The sequence below is a fragment of the Diadema antillarum genome, unplaced genomic scaffold (assembly GCF_040938485.1).
Source record: "Diadema antillarum isolate AM-2024a unplaced genomic scaffold, OU_Dant_1.0 seq00001118_RagTag, whole genome shotgun sequence".
Taxonomy (NCBI): domain Eukaryota; kingdom Metazoa; phylum Echinodermata; class Echinoidea; order Diadematoida; family Diadematidae; genus Diadema; species Diadema antillarum.
In genome coordinates, this window is record NW_027271932.1 from 259,565 (window position 1) to 280,592 (window position 21,028).

At 38.9% G+C, this 21,028-nt stretch overlaps 1 protein-coding gene across 1 annotated transcript in view; it reads right to left on the reverse strand.

The window, feature by feature from the left end:
• The window catches only part of LOC139743884 (protein FAM13A-like), a 64,829-nt gene that overhangs the window by 9,374 nt on the left and 34,427 nt on the right, over positions 1–21,028 (reverse strand). The window contains exons 7-19 of the mRNA XM_071654348.1: positions 20,011–20,105; positions 18,076–18,136; positions 17,081–17,279; positions 16,563–16,682; positions 15,818–15,876; positions 14,723–15,222; positions 13,678–13,801; positions 10,727–10,795; positions 9,325–9,384; positions 3,876–4,014; positions 3,172–3,253; positions 2,134–2,327; positions 808–891 (exon numbers count right to left, since the gene is read on the reverse strand). Of these exons, the coding sequence (XP_071510449.1) occupies positions 808–891; positions 2,134–2,327; positions 3,172–3,253; positions 3,876–4,014; positions 9,325–9,384; positions 10,727–10,795; positions 13,678–13,801; positions 14,723–15,222; positions 15,818–15,876; positions 16,563–16,682; positions 17,081–17,279; positions 18,076–18,136; positions 20,011–20,105 (1,786 nt within the window). The remainder of the gene's footprint in view (positions 1–807; positions 892–2,133; positions 2,328–3,171; positions 3,254–3,875; positions 4,015–9,324; positions 9,385–10,726; positions 10,796–13,677; positions 13,802–14,722; positions 15,223–15,817; positions 15,877–16,562; positions 16,683–17,080; positions 17,280–18,075; positions 18,137–20,010; positions 20,106–21,028) is intronic.

Here is a 21,028-nt window from a genome sequence, read left to right on the forward strand (position 1 = left end):
TCTCATACCTTTTATGAAATGCATAACTTGCTGTTTTGAAATTACTGTTTAAATCAATGTGCCATTCTATCCAAACACAATTGCATCTTAACTTCAAAGCAAATTTCTCACAACTGCATTTGCATACTTGCCAACATTCTTTTTCTATAGTATGTATGGGTGCAACAAATTGTTAGAAAAATATTAAAGCCAGTAAATTAAATTTTCGGCAACTTAATTTGGTCTTCGTGGTGATACATGCTTCATGTGTCATCCATTATCCTCCATGTAGAAGGTCTACCAGTCCATGGAAATAACATAGGGTCTAGGAGAACTCATAGTGTGATCTTTGCTCTATGAGTACGGAATCTCTTCTACCACAAAATTTTTACCACCGTATATTTGATCTCAAACATCTCATCATTCGACTGCTATTCAATGAGGATAAAAGTTTACACACTCGTAATGATGCTCTCTATATTGTAAGACAGAGCGATTGAAACTGCATTGCTTCTTAAGCCACAAAATGCACATGTCTTTGCACGATGTCTGTTTGAGGTTTGGGAAGTTAATCATTCTACCACAGGTCCTCAACAATCTTAGAGCACTGTTTCTACCAACACCAGAGCTGCCAACCTTTGGAAGCACAAATTATTACTCACCAGCTCCAAAATTCGTATTTTTCCATCAAAATTCGTATTTTTTCAATCCCCCTCTTTTTGCTATTTTGAATTAAACTCGCTGACTTATGAGGCCTACAGGCTCTACACTACTAGGACAGCACCAGCTCCACAGTGGGGGGTCTGTATTTTTGAGGTGAGATCTTACCGGCCTGCCGTATTTACTCTCAAGCTGGAGCAATGCTTTCTGGATGGCCACCTTCTCTTCCTTAATCTCATCCTGAGTCAGCTCCTGGAAACAGGGGTGAGAGAGAGAGAGAGAGAGAGAAAGCAGGCATATCAGTACAGCTCCTGGGACCAAGAAGGGGGCAGACAGAATGAATGATGGAGGCGTGGCCCTTAGGCCTGCCTTGAAGGTTGTAATAATGATGATGGTGGTAGTGGTAGCGATGATATTGGGGATGGTGGTGTTGGTGTTGGTGGTAACAGTGGTGGTAATGGGGGTGGTGATGGCGGCGATGGTTCTGATGGTGATGATGGTTGTGATGGTGGTGGTGGTTGTGGTATTGGAATTGGTGGTAATGGTGGTGATGGTTGTGATGGTGGTGGTTGTGGTATTGGAGTTGGTGGTATTGGTGGTGATGGTTGTGATTGTGGTGATGGTGGTTGTGGTATTGGAGTTGGTGGTAATGGTGGTGATGGTTGTGATAGTAGTGGCGGTAGTGGTGATAGTGGGGGTGGTGGTTTAGGTGTTGGTGGTAACGGTGGTAGTAATGGGGGTGGTGATGGTGACGGTGGTGATGGTGGTGGTGGTGGATGTGGTGGCTGTGGTAGCAGCAGTGGGGATGATAGTAATGGGGGTGGCAATGGTGGTGGTGGTATTTATGGTGTTGGGTGTAATGGTGGTGGTAATGGGGATGAGGATGGAAATGGTGGTAGTGGTAACTATGGTGGTGGTGGCAATGGTGGTGTTGATAATGATGTTGGCAATGGTGTGAGTGATGGTAGTGTGGGGAGGAAGTTGGCAATGCCCTCACTTTATACTCCTCAGCTGTGGAAGTTATAGAAGACATTCTACCTACCAGAATGTTCTGTATTAACATATTCACAGTTAAACTGAAGTTGGAACAAAGAATGCATGATCTTCAATCTCCATAAATAACTTAAATGATGAAATCAACCCCTGCATCACTAGTAATTGTCGAAGCTTTGATAAAGACATCTCTTCACAGGAAGATTTTTAATGCTGGTTCAATGGGCGATAACTGCAACTTTTGAAGTTTTCTGGATAATTTGCTGTAGAGTTGGTAGCTCTACATAATGACATCACACTGAACATAATGAGCATTCTCTTAGCAGCATATATACTCTAATGTTAAACCTAAATTCAACTGAGAAAGAAACTGCAATCCCTAGCAACTTCACCAGCTCTTTTCATGCACAGGAGAAAAACTTTTGCAAACCGAATATAAAATTAACATTTGGTTAAAAATTGAAGAACACGCTCAAATCAAGAGAGAGCTGATGATCTTACATGGATGTCGAAGCTGCGATTTGCCTCAATTCTCTTCTCCTGCAGCCGTTTCTGCGCCAGATTGAGGGATTCCTTGAGGCCAGCCAGGTGGACCGGGGAGGAGTCCCCTTCCTCATTCATCTCGTTGCCAGAGAGACGGGCCGGCAAGGTGCTGTGGAGGGGGTTCTTGGCTTCCCTCACCTCACTCTTCAAGGCTGTGACATGGCAGATATGAATGATGATGATGAATAAAGACATCACTAGCCTTTTGTCAAGGCCCTCTTGCTGTATGGTGAAGAGAGCCCAGCTGAGTGGGTTGCGCGAGGGCCTTTTGAGATCTGCTTTGCATCCTTTTGTTAGCCCTTTGAATTACCGACTTTTGCTCCCCGATTTTGGGAGCAAAAGTCGACCAATCAGCGTGTCTGTCTGCTCGAACCCGATTTGAATACAGCGAATGCACGCCACAGACCTCCGCGGGTGGTCAGTGAGGCATGCGAACAGGCATGACAGCACCAAGGCTGAGGATGTGGGGAGGGCGCCATTCCATTGGTTGACCAGAACCCAATAATAATGGATATTCAGTAGGGTTCACGTGTCATGAATGATAATGTGTGAAGCAGATCTCAAAAGGCCCTCGTGCTGTCGCGCTCCGGTGGGCTCGCTTCGCTCGCCCATTACAGCGAGAGGGCCTTGACAAAAGGCTATTAAAGACACCACCAACTACAGCATTTAAAATTTGCATGGTATTTGTATCAGCCTTTAACACTACAACAACAAACACAACAGCATCTTTACATAGCATTGGAATAATACCTTTGCCTTGAGGGGAATTTATCATAAACCTCTTTCTAGACTTTATTGCAACTGATTGACAAATTGCCCTACATTAACAGATAAGCACTGAATTGATCAGTGTTTTGGTAGTAGCCATGACAGAAGAAATCACGAGCATGCACACTCAAGCAATATTCAAAGCTACTATCACGACTGTTAGACTTCAAGATCAAAGGAGCTACAAACTAACTAATAGTAGGTGAAATTATCAGTTTGTCCGCGCACCTTTGAGTTGTTTGGTCGCTCTTTTCAGCTCCCCGATCATCTTCTTGATTTCTGGCTGTCCAAGCTTCTCGTTTTGAGTTGGCTGGTGAGAAAGCAGATTGAGCAAAAGTGATAGGTCTTGAAGTCATTCTGCTTGGGACAGTATTTTACTCAATTTCATGTGCCACTCACCAGTGGGTAATAATAATAATGATAATGATAATGATGATGATGATAATAATAAAAAAAATAGTAATAATATCAAGAAGTTGTAAAAGAAAAAAGAAGAAGACTGACAATGATACTAATCATAATGGTGATAAAAGACTACTAAGACTACTACTACAACTAATGATAACAATAATCATAGAAATAATGAAGGCTAATAGAATTACGGGTGCTGTTCGTTATTCCGAAGGTTCGCTATTCCGACGGGACGTTAATCCGAAACACGCAAATTCCCTATAACTACAGGTTCGTTAATCCGAAAATGAAATAGGGTTCGTTAATCCGAACATTTGTGTCGTTATTCTGAAGGTTCGTTATTCTGAAGATTGGTTAATCCGAAAATGAAATTCGGAACAATGAACCTTCAGAATAACGAATCTTAGGAATAACGAGCTGTAACCAGAATTACAGCTGTACAGTTTAGACTTTGATGAAAATGATGCAAATTATCTCCTATTCCTCAAAGTGATGTGATATATGCATACATCTTTGCTAACCTTTGCGTTGTACTGGCGCTCAAACTCCTCCTCGTACTGCTTGATTTTCTGCTTGAGTGAGCGCACCTGTCTGGTCAGTTGCTTGATGGCCGCTACGCTGTCCTCTTCGTCCAAAGCATTCTCTGACCGCTTACTGGAACTGAAAACAGACCAATGGCAAAAAAAGACAAAGAAAAAAAAAAGGAAGAAAATGATAAAGTGTCCATAAATGGTGCATTCTAATACTGATGTCATCCTTGATGTGATGTACAGTGTTTTCGGCAGTCAGAGATCTGTTTTTGTATGCCTTTGTCTATGAAAGTTGTGTATGAATAAACAATGCCAGAACACATGTAAAAACGAAGACGGCATGAAATTATTGCTCGAATTGTGTTCTCGCTATGCTATGGTCAAAATTGTTCAGTCTTGATGAATACCAATGGATGTATGGAAATGGCTTCATGAGACGTGACGTATATCTGGAAATATATGACATGAATTTATGACACAAGTCTGCAAAATTAAAACAATTTCAGTACATGAAGATTAAACATGATAACTTCAATGAAGCATTCTTAGAATGTCAAATGAATATGTGTAAATGATGGAATACTGATTATATTTCATGTCTGATACACTGTATGTAAGTCAGGATAGCAAACTTGAATATTCATAAACAGAATGAAGGTCTGCTTATTTTGTGTTATTTGTTAATATATAATAAATATATTTGCATGAGGCCTGCAAAGTTAGAATGCTGAACAAAAAACTAAAACAGAGCATTATTTAAAAGCTGAACAGGGTACTGAAAGTTCCCCATATTGGCTAATGATGCTCAATCATATCCATTCTTCGTTAAACCAACCAACAAACCGAAGTTCAGAAATATTAGCTTAATCACAAACCATAACCAGATATATGCATGCGACATGTTGTTGAGAGCATTTAATAGGTATGCCTTACACTCGCTTCTATCAAAAGTTTAAACACTTTTTATTTTGTTTCATACACACTCAGTATTAGGTGCTTGAAGCACTTTGAAAGTCAGCATGAAGATTATTTACTGGGTAATAGTTATCTTGTACGAAAACAGAAATTAGCAGCACCAGCTTGAAGAAAAGTGAATGATTTTGGTTCATCACTCAGAGAGTTATGATCAGCTTCATGGTAAAGTTTCACAGGGCATACCACAACCATATCATATGAACACTGGCATTTTTTTTTTTTTTTTTTTTTTTTTTTTTTTGGTCATGCACCCTCCATGTCACTTGAGTAGCAGTCCATGGGTGATTCATATGCAGATTAAATATATCCATACTTGATAAAGAGATATTTGTCTTCATAACCTTGCATTAAAAAAAATAGAAATGTATTCTGATAACTCTGGTACAGTTTTTTCTTGTATGAGTAACATTTTAAACTAATCTTTGGCTACCATTTTTCTGTGTGCATTCAAGGGAAAAATGAGAAAAGAAAAATCATTTTGGCAGCCTTCCAGTCATGGACGTGGTGAAATGGGTGAAAAGAAAACGCATTACTTCTGTATATGGCATAAATTGTTGGGAAGTCGTAATTCGTGAAAAAATTACACTCGCTATTATATGGCTTTTACAGTATCTAAGGAACAGCCTGCATAGGAGGAACAATGTAACATTCATTTGTGTAATCACTCTCACAGTTCCACCAGAGAGAATGCAGTGTTGGAAGGACTTGCGGAAAGTACAACTATCGAACTACCCACGAAAACAACAAGTGCTTTTACTTGTTCAACGTCAAAGCTATGCCTGCTGTTTGTTTGTTTGTTTTCTGTTCTTTTGCCATGCAGTGCTTTGCTTGTGACAGAAGCATTCCACACTTGAGTCAATGCAGCAAAGAGGGCTTGGGAAAGTAGAGTGGTACAATTTAACACAAGAATAGAATGCAAGCTACCTGCTTGGGAGAGTATTACATGGGACCACATTCAGGTAATCTAGTCTACACACAGTGGCCAAAAACAAAAACTAAAGGAAGAATATTGCATTTTAACAACCGCATAAACGATATGTGATACACTGATTGTGAATGACCACCAACTTTATGTACATCAGTGCATCCGCACTTCATACAGAGAAAGAAAAAATAACAACAAATTACTAATAATTTACTAATAAAACTACAAAACAAAAAGAATCCTCAAATATCCCTGCCAAGCTCCCCCCCTAAAAAAATAAATAAATAAATAAAACAAAATAAAATAAAATCTCAGTGATGCACCCTGAAAGCTCCAAGTGCTCACATGAGATATTTCAATCCAAGGTTGGGAAAATGAGAAAACATTGTCCGTTATGCACTGATCATACAATAACGTTGGGTAATTTTTTTTTTTCTTCCATGAGAAGCTGGAAATCATACGTCTTGTTATTTTGTTAGGTAATATACGCTGTATAGCAAAATAAAATAATATGTACAAAAGAAATGCATTTCCACAGAAAAAAATATAGTAATATTGGAATGAGAGAGCACATATGATGCAATGCCAAAGTTGACATGATTAAAACTACATGAAACTGTCTCTGATCATTAGTAAGTTTTAGATGCTTCCTTTCTATACGACACAAAGAAAAAGGATAATTCATCTAGGACTGAATGGAATACCGTAAATATGTTATGAATAAGAGATCCCCAACACAGTTCAATCAAATAGTCATGAATGCATGATGTTGTAAAATTCAAGAGTAATGCCATGTGACCTAATGATTGACACTATATGTATGTTCCCATGCATCATTATCTCCATGAAAATATTTAGTTCCTGCTATCCTTCACAAAAATATCACTGATTATGACAGCAATATAAGTTTTCAATGGCTTTCTACAACATCATGAAATGGTGAGATATACCATATGGGGGAGAGGATCTCTCTGAGATACCATTAAAAAAAAAATGTAAAGAATTTGCCAGAGATATCAATTGTAACAAGAAACAAACACAAACAAAAACACAAACACACACATGCTGGTATATTCGTGGAAAATCCAATCAAAAATATGCAAAAGCCATGAAAAAAAAATTAACAGCAACGACAACAGTATTAAAGTGAATTTCATTAAAATAGGCCAGACTGTGTGGAAGAGAGAGAGAGAGAAAAAAAGAAGTGTTGCCTGATGACATATGTAATCTAAATATGTAGGATGCTGCTTTGGAAAACAGAGGCAGAAAGAGGAAAGTCAGCATATCTTGAAACTTGGCAGGATTTTAAGAGGAGCAACTGTAAGACATAGATCAGCAACAATTCCTCTTTCTGCATCGATGCTGTTCTTTTCTTTTCTGATTTCACTTCCTTCGTTTAAAGCCACAAGCAATACGAGTAGACATGGCAGAAGCAGCAGTGAGAGTCATTACAGTCCAGCATTATCCAGCGGAAGCATATAACAAGCATGCCGCACTAACACTTTCAATATCAAAGCAAAAGCATAGGTAATCAGACCCTCCTCCCCGCCCCACCCCAAGCCTAAAGTACATACTGACCACAATGGCATCAGCGCATGTGATTGACAATCCTTCATTTATTAGCATCTTTCATTTGTTTGTCAGTTACAAGAAGAGAAAGGGACTCTTCCCTGTATTGGAAGAGACATTTCATGTTGTCACAAGAAGCAGGTCACTAGATGTAAAGCACAGAGAAGAAAGAAACAGCTCTCACTATATTAAAATAGCCAGAAGAACGAGCACAGGCAGAAAGAGGGATGTAAGAAGGGGAAAACCCTAGTTGGGGGAAACCCTAATTGAGGGAAACCTACAATGTAAGTATGAATGAAGGCAGGGAGAAAGAATGTGATTTTAAACATGGAAGGACAGAGGAAGAGATGTGTTAGGGCATAAGGAGAATTTCCTTTAAACGACACAGGTTATTGCCAATGGAAACGAAGAAGGAAAAACAACAAACAATGAAAAATCTGATTTCTTTTTCCCTCTTAAATGGCAACATTAATATCGCAGACCATGATGGAAGGGCTGAAAATTCACTTCAGAAATACTTTCAACAACTGAAACTTTTTTTTTTAAAACAGACATTTCATTTGTCACTGCAATTGATAAATCAATTGGTTTGAAGAGAAGAAAATTCCACAACTTTGGAAATCTTGGAACACAGAAGTTAATCATTCCTTCGTACCATTTCAGAAGAAATGAGTTAAAGTTTTGATTTATGTGAACAAATCATATGAGATACAAAGCACAGAAGTCATAGTCAAATGTCTACTGTATACCAGATATTTAAAACTACTGACTGTACAACACTTGATCAGTATTCAGTTGGTCACCACTTTTTCATTTATATTTCTTGAGATCTTTACTGAGCTGCTCGTTTGCAGCTTTTAACCCATTGAGGACGGTTTGAATTTGCTACAAAACATATTTCCCATAGATGCTTGCCCGAGCATACTCGGGGCTCGTCCTCAATGGGTAATAAGTAAAACCTTACTTGTTGGGGTGAATTCTCCTTTAATTAGAAGGCAAGAGATGAAAGAAGAAGAGAAAAATTAGCAACACAACAGACAGCACAGGTAAATGAGATAAGCATACAATAAGTTAACATGACAAAGCTGAACAGCTACAGGAATTGGTAACTTAAAAAAAGAAATGATGAGGGAATATATAGATCATAACTGAAGATATGTTTATGCATATTGAAAGAAATAAAATGATAAAGAAGAAACACTTTTCGGCAGCTAGCCACTGCTCGCGTAAAGGAAATAATAAGAAAAGCGAGACATAACTGAGGTAAAGCAACAGTAACTGCATGTTTATGCACTGCAGTCTTCACAATGAGTCACTGGATAGACCAAAAGATAGTCTGTGCACATTTTGTGTTTCAAGGGGACTTGACTGACCTTAAAATCCCACATGAATTTGAGTTCACGATATGAATCCACAGAGAAATACTGGAATTAGCTTGACAAGTAAACACTCATCACAACAGTAAATGCCTCCATCACAGGCCTCAACGAGAGTGTAATCCACACTCTAAAGTAATTCAGTCTGTCTAACTGTGGTGCACCAAATGCCAAAAAAGGGTATTTTGACAGTATAACATACACCTTCGCATTCATCTATCAAATTCTCCAGAACATGACCAGAGTTGGCAGTTCAGACCACGGTTTTAATTTTGTTTTCTTTATGACAAAACCTAAACCTTTACTCAGAGATAAAGTATACTACAGCCACAACTATGAGCTCGACAAAACAATGAAGACATCCTGCTGTGCTTTAGATCACTTCTGTGAACAAATTGTTTCTTTTGTGACAAATTGTTACATTTTTGTGACAACTTTGCGAGCACAGACCAAATGGTTCTCTACCTGTATCCAGTGAGTTCGGTCAGACAGCAATGCTGTGCGCGCAACTGGGGCATGAGAACATATAAAGCACAATGACAGTGGCCATTAATTGCTCAAAAAAGAGGAAATAATAGTTTGCCTTGGTACCAACCGAGGAAAGAAATCGTGCTTGGAAACGGGTGAGGGTGGCCCTTCCATTTCAAGTGCACTGCTGGAAGAGAAACAGAATCTGGTCTTAATACAAGACTTTCTTCTCTGAAAATGTAGAACGAATCACTGCGAAAGCAGAAGCCCAAGTGACAACGAACACAAACTGTAAGACAGTGTTTGTAAAAACAATGCTGAAATCAAAGGAAGTGCAATCGTCTTCCTTGTCACAAATAATCTGAACCAAACCGACAAGAAACAGTTACAGAACTTGAAATACACTGTCCAATGATGCTAAAAACGTTGTTTAAAGCAAAGTATAAATATATACGTATACATACAAAAGCTGCCAAATTTCCTTCATCAAAATCAGGAGGATGCAAGATCAGGAATCGTGAAATGCTTACGTGTTATATGCAACTCATTAGGTCAAAATAATACCAAAATCCAGGAGACTTTGGCATTCTAACGTTTTGATAAAGACATGATGACAAATATCAGTTCTCCAGGAGCCCCCTCCAGACTCAGGAAGATTTGACAGCCCTGTATGCTAAAAGTTATGTAATTTGTAAAATTTGAAAGTCAAATTTTCAAGGAGGCATCTTGATTCAATTAGGTGGCATCAGCCGATGCATTATTTCTCACAACAGTTAGGTGATATCAGAAGTTTCTAGATTTTGAGAGAAAACGCCTTCGACGCCATGAAAATTATTTCTGTGAAAGGCGACTCTTGTCACTTTGGTTGTTCAACCGACACCAGAAGACACATATTGTCTATGCTATGCAGACTATATAGACCTTTCAAATAAATTGAACTTAGAGTCAGTATCTTGTACCATGCCCTCCTTAAAATCAAGGGTGGCTTTCTATCATGATTTCACATGCATGATATGTTGGGCTATTCCAATGGACCCATGAGTGATGATCACCTTGCAAGCAAATACAAGGTTAATTCTGTCACTGGCACAGTAACAATGGTGAAACTGCTTCTCTAAACTAATACCGCATATTAGGAAATTCCAAACAGTGGAATGAATGGTTAATACCGCTTTCTGCATCCAAGAAAAAGAAATCAAATTGAAAGTAAAATTCAGAAATTTACGTAAAAAAAAAAAATAGTAAGATAGAGAAACGTGATGTTTCATGGATATATGAAAAGGTAAGGGAAAACCAAGCTATTTGATGTGTTAGCAAAAACAGACAACCAGACAGGGTAGCATTTACATAGGGGTAAGATTGCATCGAACCAAATCTATTTTGCAAATTTCACAGCACAAGAACTGAATAGAACTAGTCTCATTGCATATATATGCACACATATGTAAAGGCGTCTGACACTGAAGTATAAATGAAAGATACATATATGCATCTATAGAGGATGAATATATAAATGCACATATAGTCACCTTCCAAAGGTGGGAGGGGCATCTTTGGCCCGGGGTGAAAGTGGGGCGTCATAAGGGTCGTGGAGAAGACTGTGAAACAAGGATTAAGTTAGAACACAAAGCCATCTTTAGAGATGTAACGGCATTCGGGTGCTATAATCCTTCTGAAACACACGTATGACATCACACAGACAAATCAAATCCCTTACACCAGTTAGTGAAACCAATACCTTCTTTTCTACCCTACATTGTATACAGTTTGTGGGACCCCTCCCCTTTCCTCCTACAGAGTAAGATTTGAAGGAAACTGATTTGCCCCCTTCCCCTTTCTCAAAGCCAAGTACAGTTTTTACATCTTTTTGTATAAATGATACAAGCATGGTGCTACATAACTTTTTTGTCACCACTTGCCCGGTCAGGCAAGCAGATTTTCCAATTGTTGCAGAACACTTGCCCGAACACGAATTTTAACTGCCATAAAAGATAGTCCATGAGTGAAAAAAAGGTGGCTTCAAATTTTTTTCGCTAGTCCCATTTGGGCAAGTATTTTTTCTCATTGTTCAAAATACTTGCACCACTTTGATTTTCACTTGCCCCAGGCAATCGGGCATGTGCTTATGTAGCACCTTGTATAAGTTTTAAAATACAAGCCCAGTACATATAACCTTGCAAGGGAAGAACTTTTAGGATTTGAATAGTATCATGACAAAGTTACAAGGAGGGATTCATCGATTTGGATTTATTTCTCTGTAAGCATCTGACAGGACAATGGTGGTATTCTTTGGATATTCCTAGCCCTACTGGTGAGAGTGTTCATGATGTTGCAACTAAATATGGTTTCCATTTTGTAATCAGGGTTTTCCAAATGTTTGTGTAAGGGACCTTGTGGGCAATATTTGTTCTTCATCTCATGATGTATGCTTGTGAATGTGGTAAGAAATTTGAACCGTCACTGTCACATGATCTTCATGCATACATCATTGTTGAAATGAGCCCGGAAAAAAAAAGAGTAAACAAAGAATGCGGTCTATCCACCATAAGTACGCCGGGGCAACATCTCGATAATAAATGCTTTGTTTGGGGTATTTTGTTTTTCTTGTATGACATGAACCTCTTTCAAGGTACTACCCAAAGTTAAGAAGGAAACTTCACAGAAGACAACGATTACTAGTACATGTCAAACCTGACACACATACAAACAAATGCACAAACACCAACTCACATTCTGCAACACAGGTTTCACACACAAGAAGGACGATTCGGGAAAATTCGATACACACAATACACAATGAAGAAGATGAACAGGCTATGTCTCTTCATCTTTAAAGTCCAAACCTTGGTTTGAAACACCAAAGTTTGGGTACATTATCAAATGATACCTTGTTTACATCACTAACATAACATCTTTAGATGGTTATACTTCATTCTTTGTCCCTACTGACTGTAAATTTTCTACGATGACCTAACCAAAGATACAGTGCTCCATTGATGTGGAATTATTTCATTTATTTATTTATTCATTTATTTATTTTTAGTATTGTGTATAGACATTTCGTTTACATTTGACATTGGGCCATAGCATTACATGGCAATTGAACTTGTTTGGAAAAGAATTTAATGTATTGCTTGTATCTGATTTTACATTACATTCTGTATCACACTTTTTCACTAGATGCCACTATATATATGTGAGATTCTTTGACTGTTTTCTCACAGCATACGATCAAAACATTCTTCTTTTCTTGTTAGGGTAGAAATTTATTATACTTGCGATTCATTCTGGCAACCTATTCCAGAAAATGAATATGAGTCAAACATGACAAGGACTGCCTTTACAATGTAACTGAAGTGTAGAAGCTTGGCAAAAAATGGTGAACTATGATCGTGACATCAACTGCAGAAGTGCTATCAAGATGGTGTCCAATGTTTTTAGAGCCAAAAATGTCAAAATGTCAATGCTGTGCTACAAATAAAGAAAGAGAATAATATATAATCTATATATGTGTATCAGGATTCCCAACCTTTCTGACTAAAAAGTATGGATGATTTGGCTCAAAAGAAGGTAAGAAAGAGCTATTGCCGTAGGAGTGTTTGGTAAAATCATAAAGAAAAACATGAAACTCCTATTGAAACAAGAGCTGGGAAGGAATGGTTAAAATTTCAGTTTCTTTCCTCCAAATTCAGAGTGGTTGCGAGGTCTGTATGTATATACTGATTATATCTGGTTCATCCCGTCAATTTAGAAAGAAAATAAGAGCTTTGCTACAAACACACCAACACATCAACATATAAGAATCACAAACAGGAGATTTACATCGCATAGGTAAGTCACATTTCTACACTTCTTGGGAGCCTTACTATTTCTACTCAATACTGGATACAGTTTTGAGGGGGCAATGCCAGAAAAACAAAAACTTTTCTTCTTTCTAGTATAGCAAACAGAAGGTGATATATATAGATATATATGTATATAAATCACTGCACTGCAACATAATTGATGCACTGCCTTATGTATCATCAAATAAAACTCACAAATATCAATTTACGGGGCAAAGTATTAGGCCTTGTTTACATCAAGTTCACTCCGGGGCTTGAAATAAAATATCGTGAATTACATCACAGCAGGGTAGTACAAACAAGAAAAAAAAAAAAGAATAAAAAAAAATGTACACAAACTATGCATGATTACAGAGTGATTATCAGAAATGCTCAAAGATAAAGGAAGGGGCATAAATTGCACTCTGTCGTAAAAATGACAGATTATAAAAAGACAGCTACACTATTGCACAAAGAACTCCAAAATGTCGAGAAGCTAATACCTCACACACGATAAAAATGTCCCCTCCACAAAAGAAAAAAAAAAACCATGACAAACTTGTGGAATTTTCTTGCACTGAATAATTTGCACTGCTTTTCTACATGCAGAGATGTCATCCAGACTGGGAGCTCAGTAGACTCAGTTCAAGACAAACCTAGTTATTGTTTGAAGCTTCTCCAGTCTTGATAGCGTCTGGCTTCCTCCTTCATTAGCTCCTCCTCCTCCTCCTCCTCCTTCTTTTCCTCCACTCTGATGTCCATGCCATGCCTGAAGTGCATCTGTGGGTTGGTGATTGATTCAAGTCTGGAGTTAACTACAAATACATCTTAATATCAATGTTTAAAATGCACAAGTATACTACCCATCTGAACAGTAACTTCAGTTGTCATCTAAATCTCTACTACAGAATAGTTGATAAAAAATCCTACTCTTCTAGAATATTTTACAAGGTGTGACGTCATTCTACAATGTATCTACCACATCTACCACTTCTTTGCTACAGAAGAATATATAATTATGAAGATAGATCCGCATCATTTCTCATAGTAACGCAAATATCAAAAGAACAAATGTCTCAAGTAAGATTACTGAAAATTTGAGAATTAATGTTCAATTTGAGATCTTATCATTTGCCTTCAGCCTTTCTCTAATCTTCGAGGACTGTACACCCGAGACATAAAACAGCAGTAAAGAGCATGGTGCTGGGTCTATCTATGTGTGATCTTTAGGACATATATACCAATGAAAAGAATATTTTTTTTTTTTACCTTCATTTAACAATAAATACCTTATAAGTCTTTTTACACAAGAATGCTGAAGTATTTTTCAGAGCTTTTGGTTTTTTTATCACCACTCCAATAATTCCTCGAAAACTGACCTAATCGTAAATTATCCAGCAAAGTCAGGAGTAACAATGTGCTTCAGTCTAAAAAGAAGGTCACTGTGACACAATAGAGAGTAAGCCGTTGAGGACGAGTCCCAAGAATACTCGGGCAGGTGTCTCTGGGAAGTACATGTTGTAGCAAAATCAAACCGTCCTCAACGGGTTAAAGGGTTATGCAATCTCTTTTCATTGGCAACAACTTTTCAGACATCTGCCCCAACCAGCGAATCAAGCACTCTGCCAAGCATGCCCACTGGTGAACAGAGCACAGTGACAGTCAAGCCACAGCCTGCCCTGACGTTAAAATTTTACTTACTATGCCCGTCTGTGTTGACATGCAGACAGGTGAGATCCAGAGGAGGAACCATCTGTCCCCTGAGAGGGGAGCTCCCACGGTCTTCACCACCGATCCCCCTCTCCATGCCAGCCAACCTCTGTTCACCCCCCGCCGTCCTCCGCTCCACTCCTCCATTCTCCTCCCCACCGGTGGTAGTTCCCCGGTAGGGCATGGCAGCCCTGTCCCCCTGTCTCCGCCTCCTTCCGACCTCTTCCTCCGCCTCCTGCTCGCATTCCCTCGTCTTCTTCCGCCTCTGCCGTGGCTGGGGCACCGGTCCCTCCAGCGAGCTGGCGGATGTCTGCACGCCCCACAGTCCCCCCTCCCTGACGTTTCTGGACTTGGCGCTTCTCTGCCCCTCCCCGTTCTGTCGTAGCCACACGTCCCGGCCTGGGGACCGCGACTCCGCATCGTTGATTCTCCTTGAGGATCGCTCTTGGCCATTTGCAAAAATCTCTTGGTTCTGGTCATCACTGCTAGGCCTGCAGACGTCACATCAAATTGGACATAATTTATCAATAGCTCACATCATCTGCAACAACCATTTCTCAACTCAACTAGTGCTGGGGAAAATTGGCTACAAAATTTATTATCTTGTTATTAAATGAATTGGCAACTCTGCCAATTTCACCGCAAATCTTACATTGGGGAAAGATTAGATGAAGCTGGTTAAACGCATTAAAATGGCACAACATTTTGAAAGAAATCAACAAAAAGTTTGCCAATTTGTGAGAGAGAGAGAGATAGTAAGTGTAACCTTACAAAATGCATTATCAATTTAGGAATCAGTTATATATTACAGAATTCAGAGGCTTGAAAATGCTGCGATTGCCACACACAATCATTTATGGCTAACAATTGCAAAATTATATAACGATACAGCAACAAACTACAGATTCTAGGATTTCATGAATTCTATAAACCTAAAGCAACATACTACATTTGAGAATAAATTGATGGGCTTTTTTTTTCAGAAACACAGAAAATATAGCATTAACAATAGAAGAAACAATGTCATGTGAGTATGTTTTCACTTGTTTCTGGTTCAGCAAAACTGAGGGTACAGTCAACACTTACTGAAAATTCTTTTTGGTAGGAGATCTTCGCTTGGGAGGTGCTGCCCGCCCTGCCGTCAGCTGCAAGAGGGAAAGAACAATTACTAAGTGATTAGAGGCAACGTACTCATCTCCATAAAAAAAAGAAGAAGAAGGAAAAAAAAAATACACACACACACACAAACAAACAAACAAACATCATGAACATAGATTTTTTTGTTGTTGAGAGGATAAAAACAAAAGTGCATATTATATCCTTCTAAAGTGAGGATGTCCAACAAAGCAATGCTATAACATCTGCCAAATTGCCAAGGCTCGTGGACAAATACATTCATTCATTCTGAAGAAAGTACGGATGTTGAAAGTACCATCTGACTTCACATTGTAAATGTAGAGACTTGCACTTCTGAAATTGTTATTTTCACTATTCATTTAATCTTGTTAAAGATGTAGTTACATCACCAAGGCACCGTTTTATCAAAAGATATTATCGATTATAAATTCCTTTAGCACACAGGCTGCCATCGACTTATGATAGAAATCAACCATATAATCAGTTATAACTCTTCATAAAACAGGGCACAGATATGATAATTTCATGGACGAAATAGGCATACAGATATTAGATATACTGATGAGTGCCAAGATGGGGACATTTCAGACAGACAACAGTTTGTAGATGTAATCGGGAGGGGGTTCAGCAAAGGGGGGTTGTTATCTTGTCCCCTCAAGGATTCAAGGGGTCAGTACTGGGGGCAGGGTCTCACCGAGTGGAGTGTGCCCGAGTTACGCTTCACGCTGTCCAGCTCAGACGTCTCTTCCCGGGTCACATCGGTTGAGGTATCCTCGCGCGAACGTCCATCATGGAGCGACGAACTGGCCAATTTCTGGAGCAAGGACGCAGACATAATAAAGGAATGATCACAACGGTAACAGGAGATGCTGTGATTGCCTTGCACCCTTTGTAGGAATAACTTGATGTGTTTATCTTTACTGGACATCCATCATCTTTGCCACAGGATTCAAACATATTTTCCCATTGAAAGCGATAATCCTTCCTTTCTTCTTCTTTCCTATTGGAAATAAGTTGGTCTTCGCCTTTTCTCATATTCTTTACCTTCTTCTTCTTTTTTTCTTTTCAACTACATGCAACTGATGTCAACAGCGGATGAAGCTGATTTCATGATATTAAATACCAGTAGCTAAATTTTCATTGGCACGACAAAAATACCAACCTGCCGGTACTTCAACTTTTACGTGTATACATCACTTGTTTCGCTCTTACCTGCCCAATGATTAATCCCTGAGAATGAGTGAAGTCGTACGCTTTGGATGAGGGCCTGCCCTTCCTCCGGATGTGGTCATGTGATCCCATTACCATGGTGTCATCAGTAAACTGAAGCACTTTCGCCCTGACAGACGGGTCCTGACTGTCGAATGAGCTGACCAACCGCTCTAGGGAAGACTCAGAGTTGCTCCTCCGACTGTGGGAACCAAAACGCATTGCAAGAAAAAAAAAAATCAACCAATGTGTTCCCCTCTAGATCTCTATCTCTGATCTGGCAACAGCTGCAACTTTGCAGCATGGAATCACAAAGGGATCCCATTAAGCACAACTCTATTTGGTATCTAATTACAAGCATACATTACTGTGGACATTAGGTCTAGCAAGGCATGTTGAAGTACAAAGTGTATATCTCCTGTTGAAGAAAGATTACACAAACAAGTCATTAAGCTGGTCACTCATAGCCCAGTATTCTAATTGCATCATATGGTACAATACCTTCTACGTTATTTAACATCATCATCATCACCATCATCACTATCACCATCATCATTATCATCACCATCATCACCATCATCATTATCATCATCATCATCACCACCATCCATCATCATCATCATCGATCATCATCACCATCATCATCATCACCACCATCACCACCATCATCACCATCATCACCATCATCACCAACACCACCAACACCACCACCACCACCACCACCACCACCATCACCGCCATCATCATCAATCATCATTTCTATTTGCAGTCCCATGTAAGAATAAGTCATATTTCTACAACTAGAAATAAACAAAGAATAATATCATAACCTTGAGTGCAAAAAGTATAAAACAAATATCTACTACACTCATAAAGATACAGTACCTTTGAATCCTCCTTTGATAGATATAAGGCATTAAACAATGACACTTTAGACAATGATATCATAGAAGGAATTGATTACACAAAACTTGATGACTAAGTAGAGAAGTTCTTACTTGAAGGATGATCCTTCCTGCACTTTTTTCTGATGTTTCCTCCTTGGCATAGCGACAGGTGCTAAGGGGAAGAAAATAGGGTCACACACAAAGTATTTAAAACTTCACCACGGATATGCTAGTACAAGTGTTTGTAAAGGGAATATTTTGGCTTTACAGTGTCCAATATAGATGCAGTGTAAAGAGTATCAACAGTACGAAAGAGCAGATGACCCTTATGTTAAAATTCATTGTGAGAAGTTTATTCTGTTAAGTTAGAAAAATGACCTTGAATTTGTTTTTGTTTAAACGATCATTGTGTACATTTGATAGAAAGCAAAGCTACATTTCTGGTGGATTAAATAAAATACAAATATCAAACAGATATAACGAAAGTAATGCTGGAACCAATAATGAAGCATAAACCCATGATTTATTGTGAGATACAACCTTTTTCGCTCACATTAAATGGACGAGGCTGTGTCAGGCAACTGTCCTCAAACCTGTACAACTGATATTATCAGGGTAATAGAGGGAACTATTCTTGCATGGAAGACCCATGGATTTGGTCCCAAGTTGTCTGCTGTGGAAATCAGTTACGGATGGTATTAAAGGTGACCACCGCTGACCCATATATGATCAATCGACCCCGCAAACACACTTGGCCCATATTTATCATTCCCTTGACCACAGACTGCAGTGGTTGGAGAGAAGGATGCCATCTGACCGCTGAATTTCACACAAACTTTGCCAAAGTGACGAGGAGTATTACCCATGGGACCTAATCTCACGACCTGTGTGGCTGCGAGGTTGCAAAAATGCAAGACAAACGGTGATGGATTGTGACATAAAGGCTGCAGGGCAGGTGCAATAATCACCTGCTCTTTGTCTATCACTGGTGCACACTGAATTTTTTGATCTGATACAGATATGGTGTGAAAAAAAGTTTTCTATCACAAAATCAGAGCCTGCTTTACGGTAGCGTGTTAAGGTGCTAGGCTGGATGGTCATGAATACGCATTAGTACTGATGTCAGTCATAGACGTGTGTTGCTCTTTGATGTCTTAAAAGACTTCAATTCACTGACGAAATAAACTTCAATCCCACTTTATAAAAACACAAAAAACATGGTGAAAATGATATCAAGACTCTGATCAGGTTTTGAACCCGTTTCGAACCCGTTTCGACTCTGCGCCCAACCAACTGAGCTATGCGATATTTGCTGCCATGCTTGGGTTGTTTTGGATTCTTATAATGTTTTGTGTATCCTACGCGGAACTACTGTAGTAATGCATTCGTGTTTTGGTGCGAGTGTTGTATGCAATGCATGCAATCGACGGATTCGTGACGTCATCGTGTAATGTTTATTCATGATCGTCCAGCCCAGCACCTTAATACGCTACCCTGTTTTACATAGGCAGTTGTGCTTATCTATCATATACTGAATTAAACATAGTTTTTTAACTTTGTATGAAATACTCAGGGTTTCGATACGTGTATGATGTTATACATTGTACCTTTCAAAACATTTTTTCCTTTCTCCTTCCTGTTTTCTTTTTTTTTTAATAAACTAGGCAGCTAACACCTGATTTGACAATATCTCTACTCTACGTATCCTTGGACGCATATCAATAGTGTCACTTTCATCATAACATTACATCTCCTGTGTCACGTACCACTCAACAAGAGGAGGAAATGTACTTGACAGTTCGAGTTCAAGACATGAACTGGATTATTTTGAAGGAAGTGCACAGTGAACATTTATCATGTGTGGTTTAAATGAGAGTGAAAGCAGTTAGTGAAGTGGTTTTGACAAACAAAGTGCAGCAGTACACCACAACCACATATTTTGTTTCTAAATGTACTGAGCTAGGGTGGGAGAAGAAATTCTGACATAAATAGCATCTAACCAAGGCTCCATGGACATGCAGTGACGATTAGTAAAGATGACCTTACCTTCTTGTGATCTTGGGCTGATGCCTCTCTCTGGACTCCAATGAGAACCAAACAGGTGTTGTGAGATGCAGTCTTGGATCGTCTTCTCAACCAGTCTGTGGAGAAGGTGCACATAAAGTTAATGTAAAAGTCCTTGGTCCTTTCAAGAACTGTTTTTGGATATTTGTTGGTTTCATACCCAGGAGTTTTGACAGGTGCCAGTAAATGATTTGTGCATCGATGGAAAGGGGGGGGGGGGGGGGGAGGTGAGTGATAGCACAACTTTGGTGCCGAAGAATATATCAAAAGGAAAGATATTTCATTGAGCAAAACATTTACAGTTCAATGAAACTGGCAAAATCACAAATAACAGATTTACGAAGAATGGGCATCACTTGATAATAGCGTCTTTTGGTATTCTAAATGAGTTATCTAGACTATGAGACTATCATGTCACTTGCATGGTGTGCTCCCATTGTGTTTAACATGCGGAGTCTGCATGTCTCATGGAAGAAATCAAAACAAAGTCTTACAAATATAACATTAAAACTACTTTGCCCAAGAAATATCACGGTGATACACTTTTACACACTATCACAGCCATAGGAGCATCAAGCAAGTGACCCTGGAAAGCTATTTTGCAGAACTCACTAAATATTATGAAAGGAGATTTACTTCCTTTTAAATGCATTTAACCCTCTTTTTGTAATATGTCCAATACATTTCCAAATCATCATCATGGATCTGTTGCTTTATTTCAGAGCTTGTGTATGCTCATACGGTGCATTCTCTGAAAACATACTTTGATGGACTTGGTAATCACAGAGGGAGAGGAAAAATATTGATCGAAGCCAACATAATTTTGCTAGTCCTAGCACAGTGTTATGGTGGGGGAACAAACAGAAAAGAGAGAGGAGAGAGAGATGAAACAGAGAAATGACATAGAGAGACTACTTTTTAGTGCAAATAGCACACTGTAAAAGTGGAAATTTTTGTACATTTCATCCGACATCAAACTATTACGAAAATAAAAGCATGC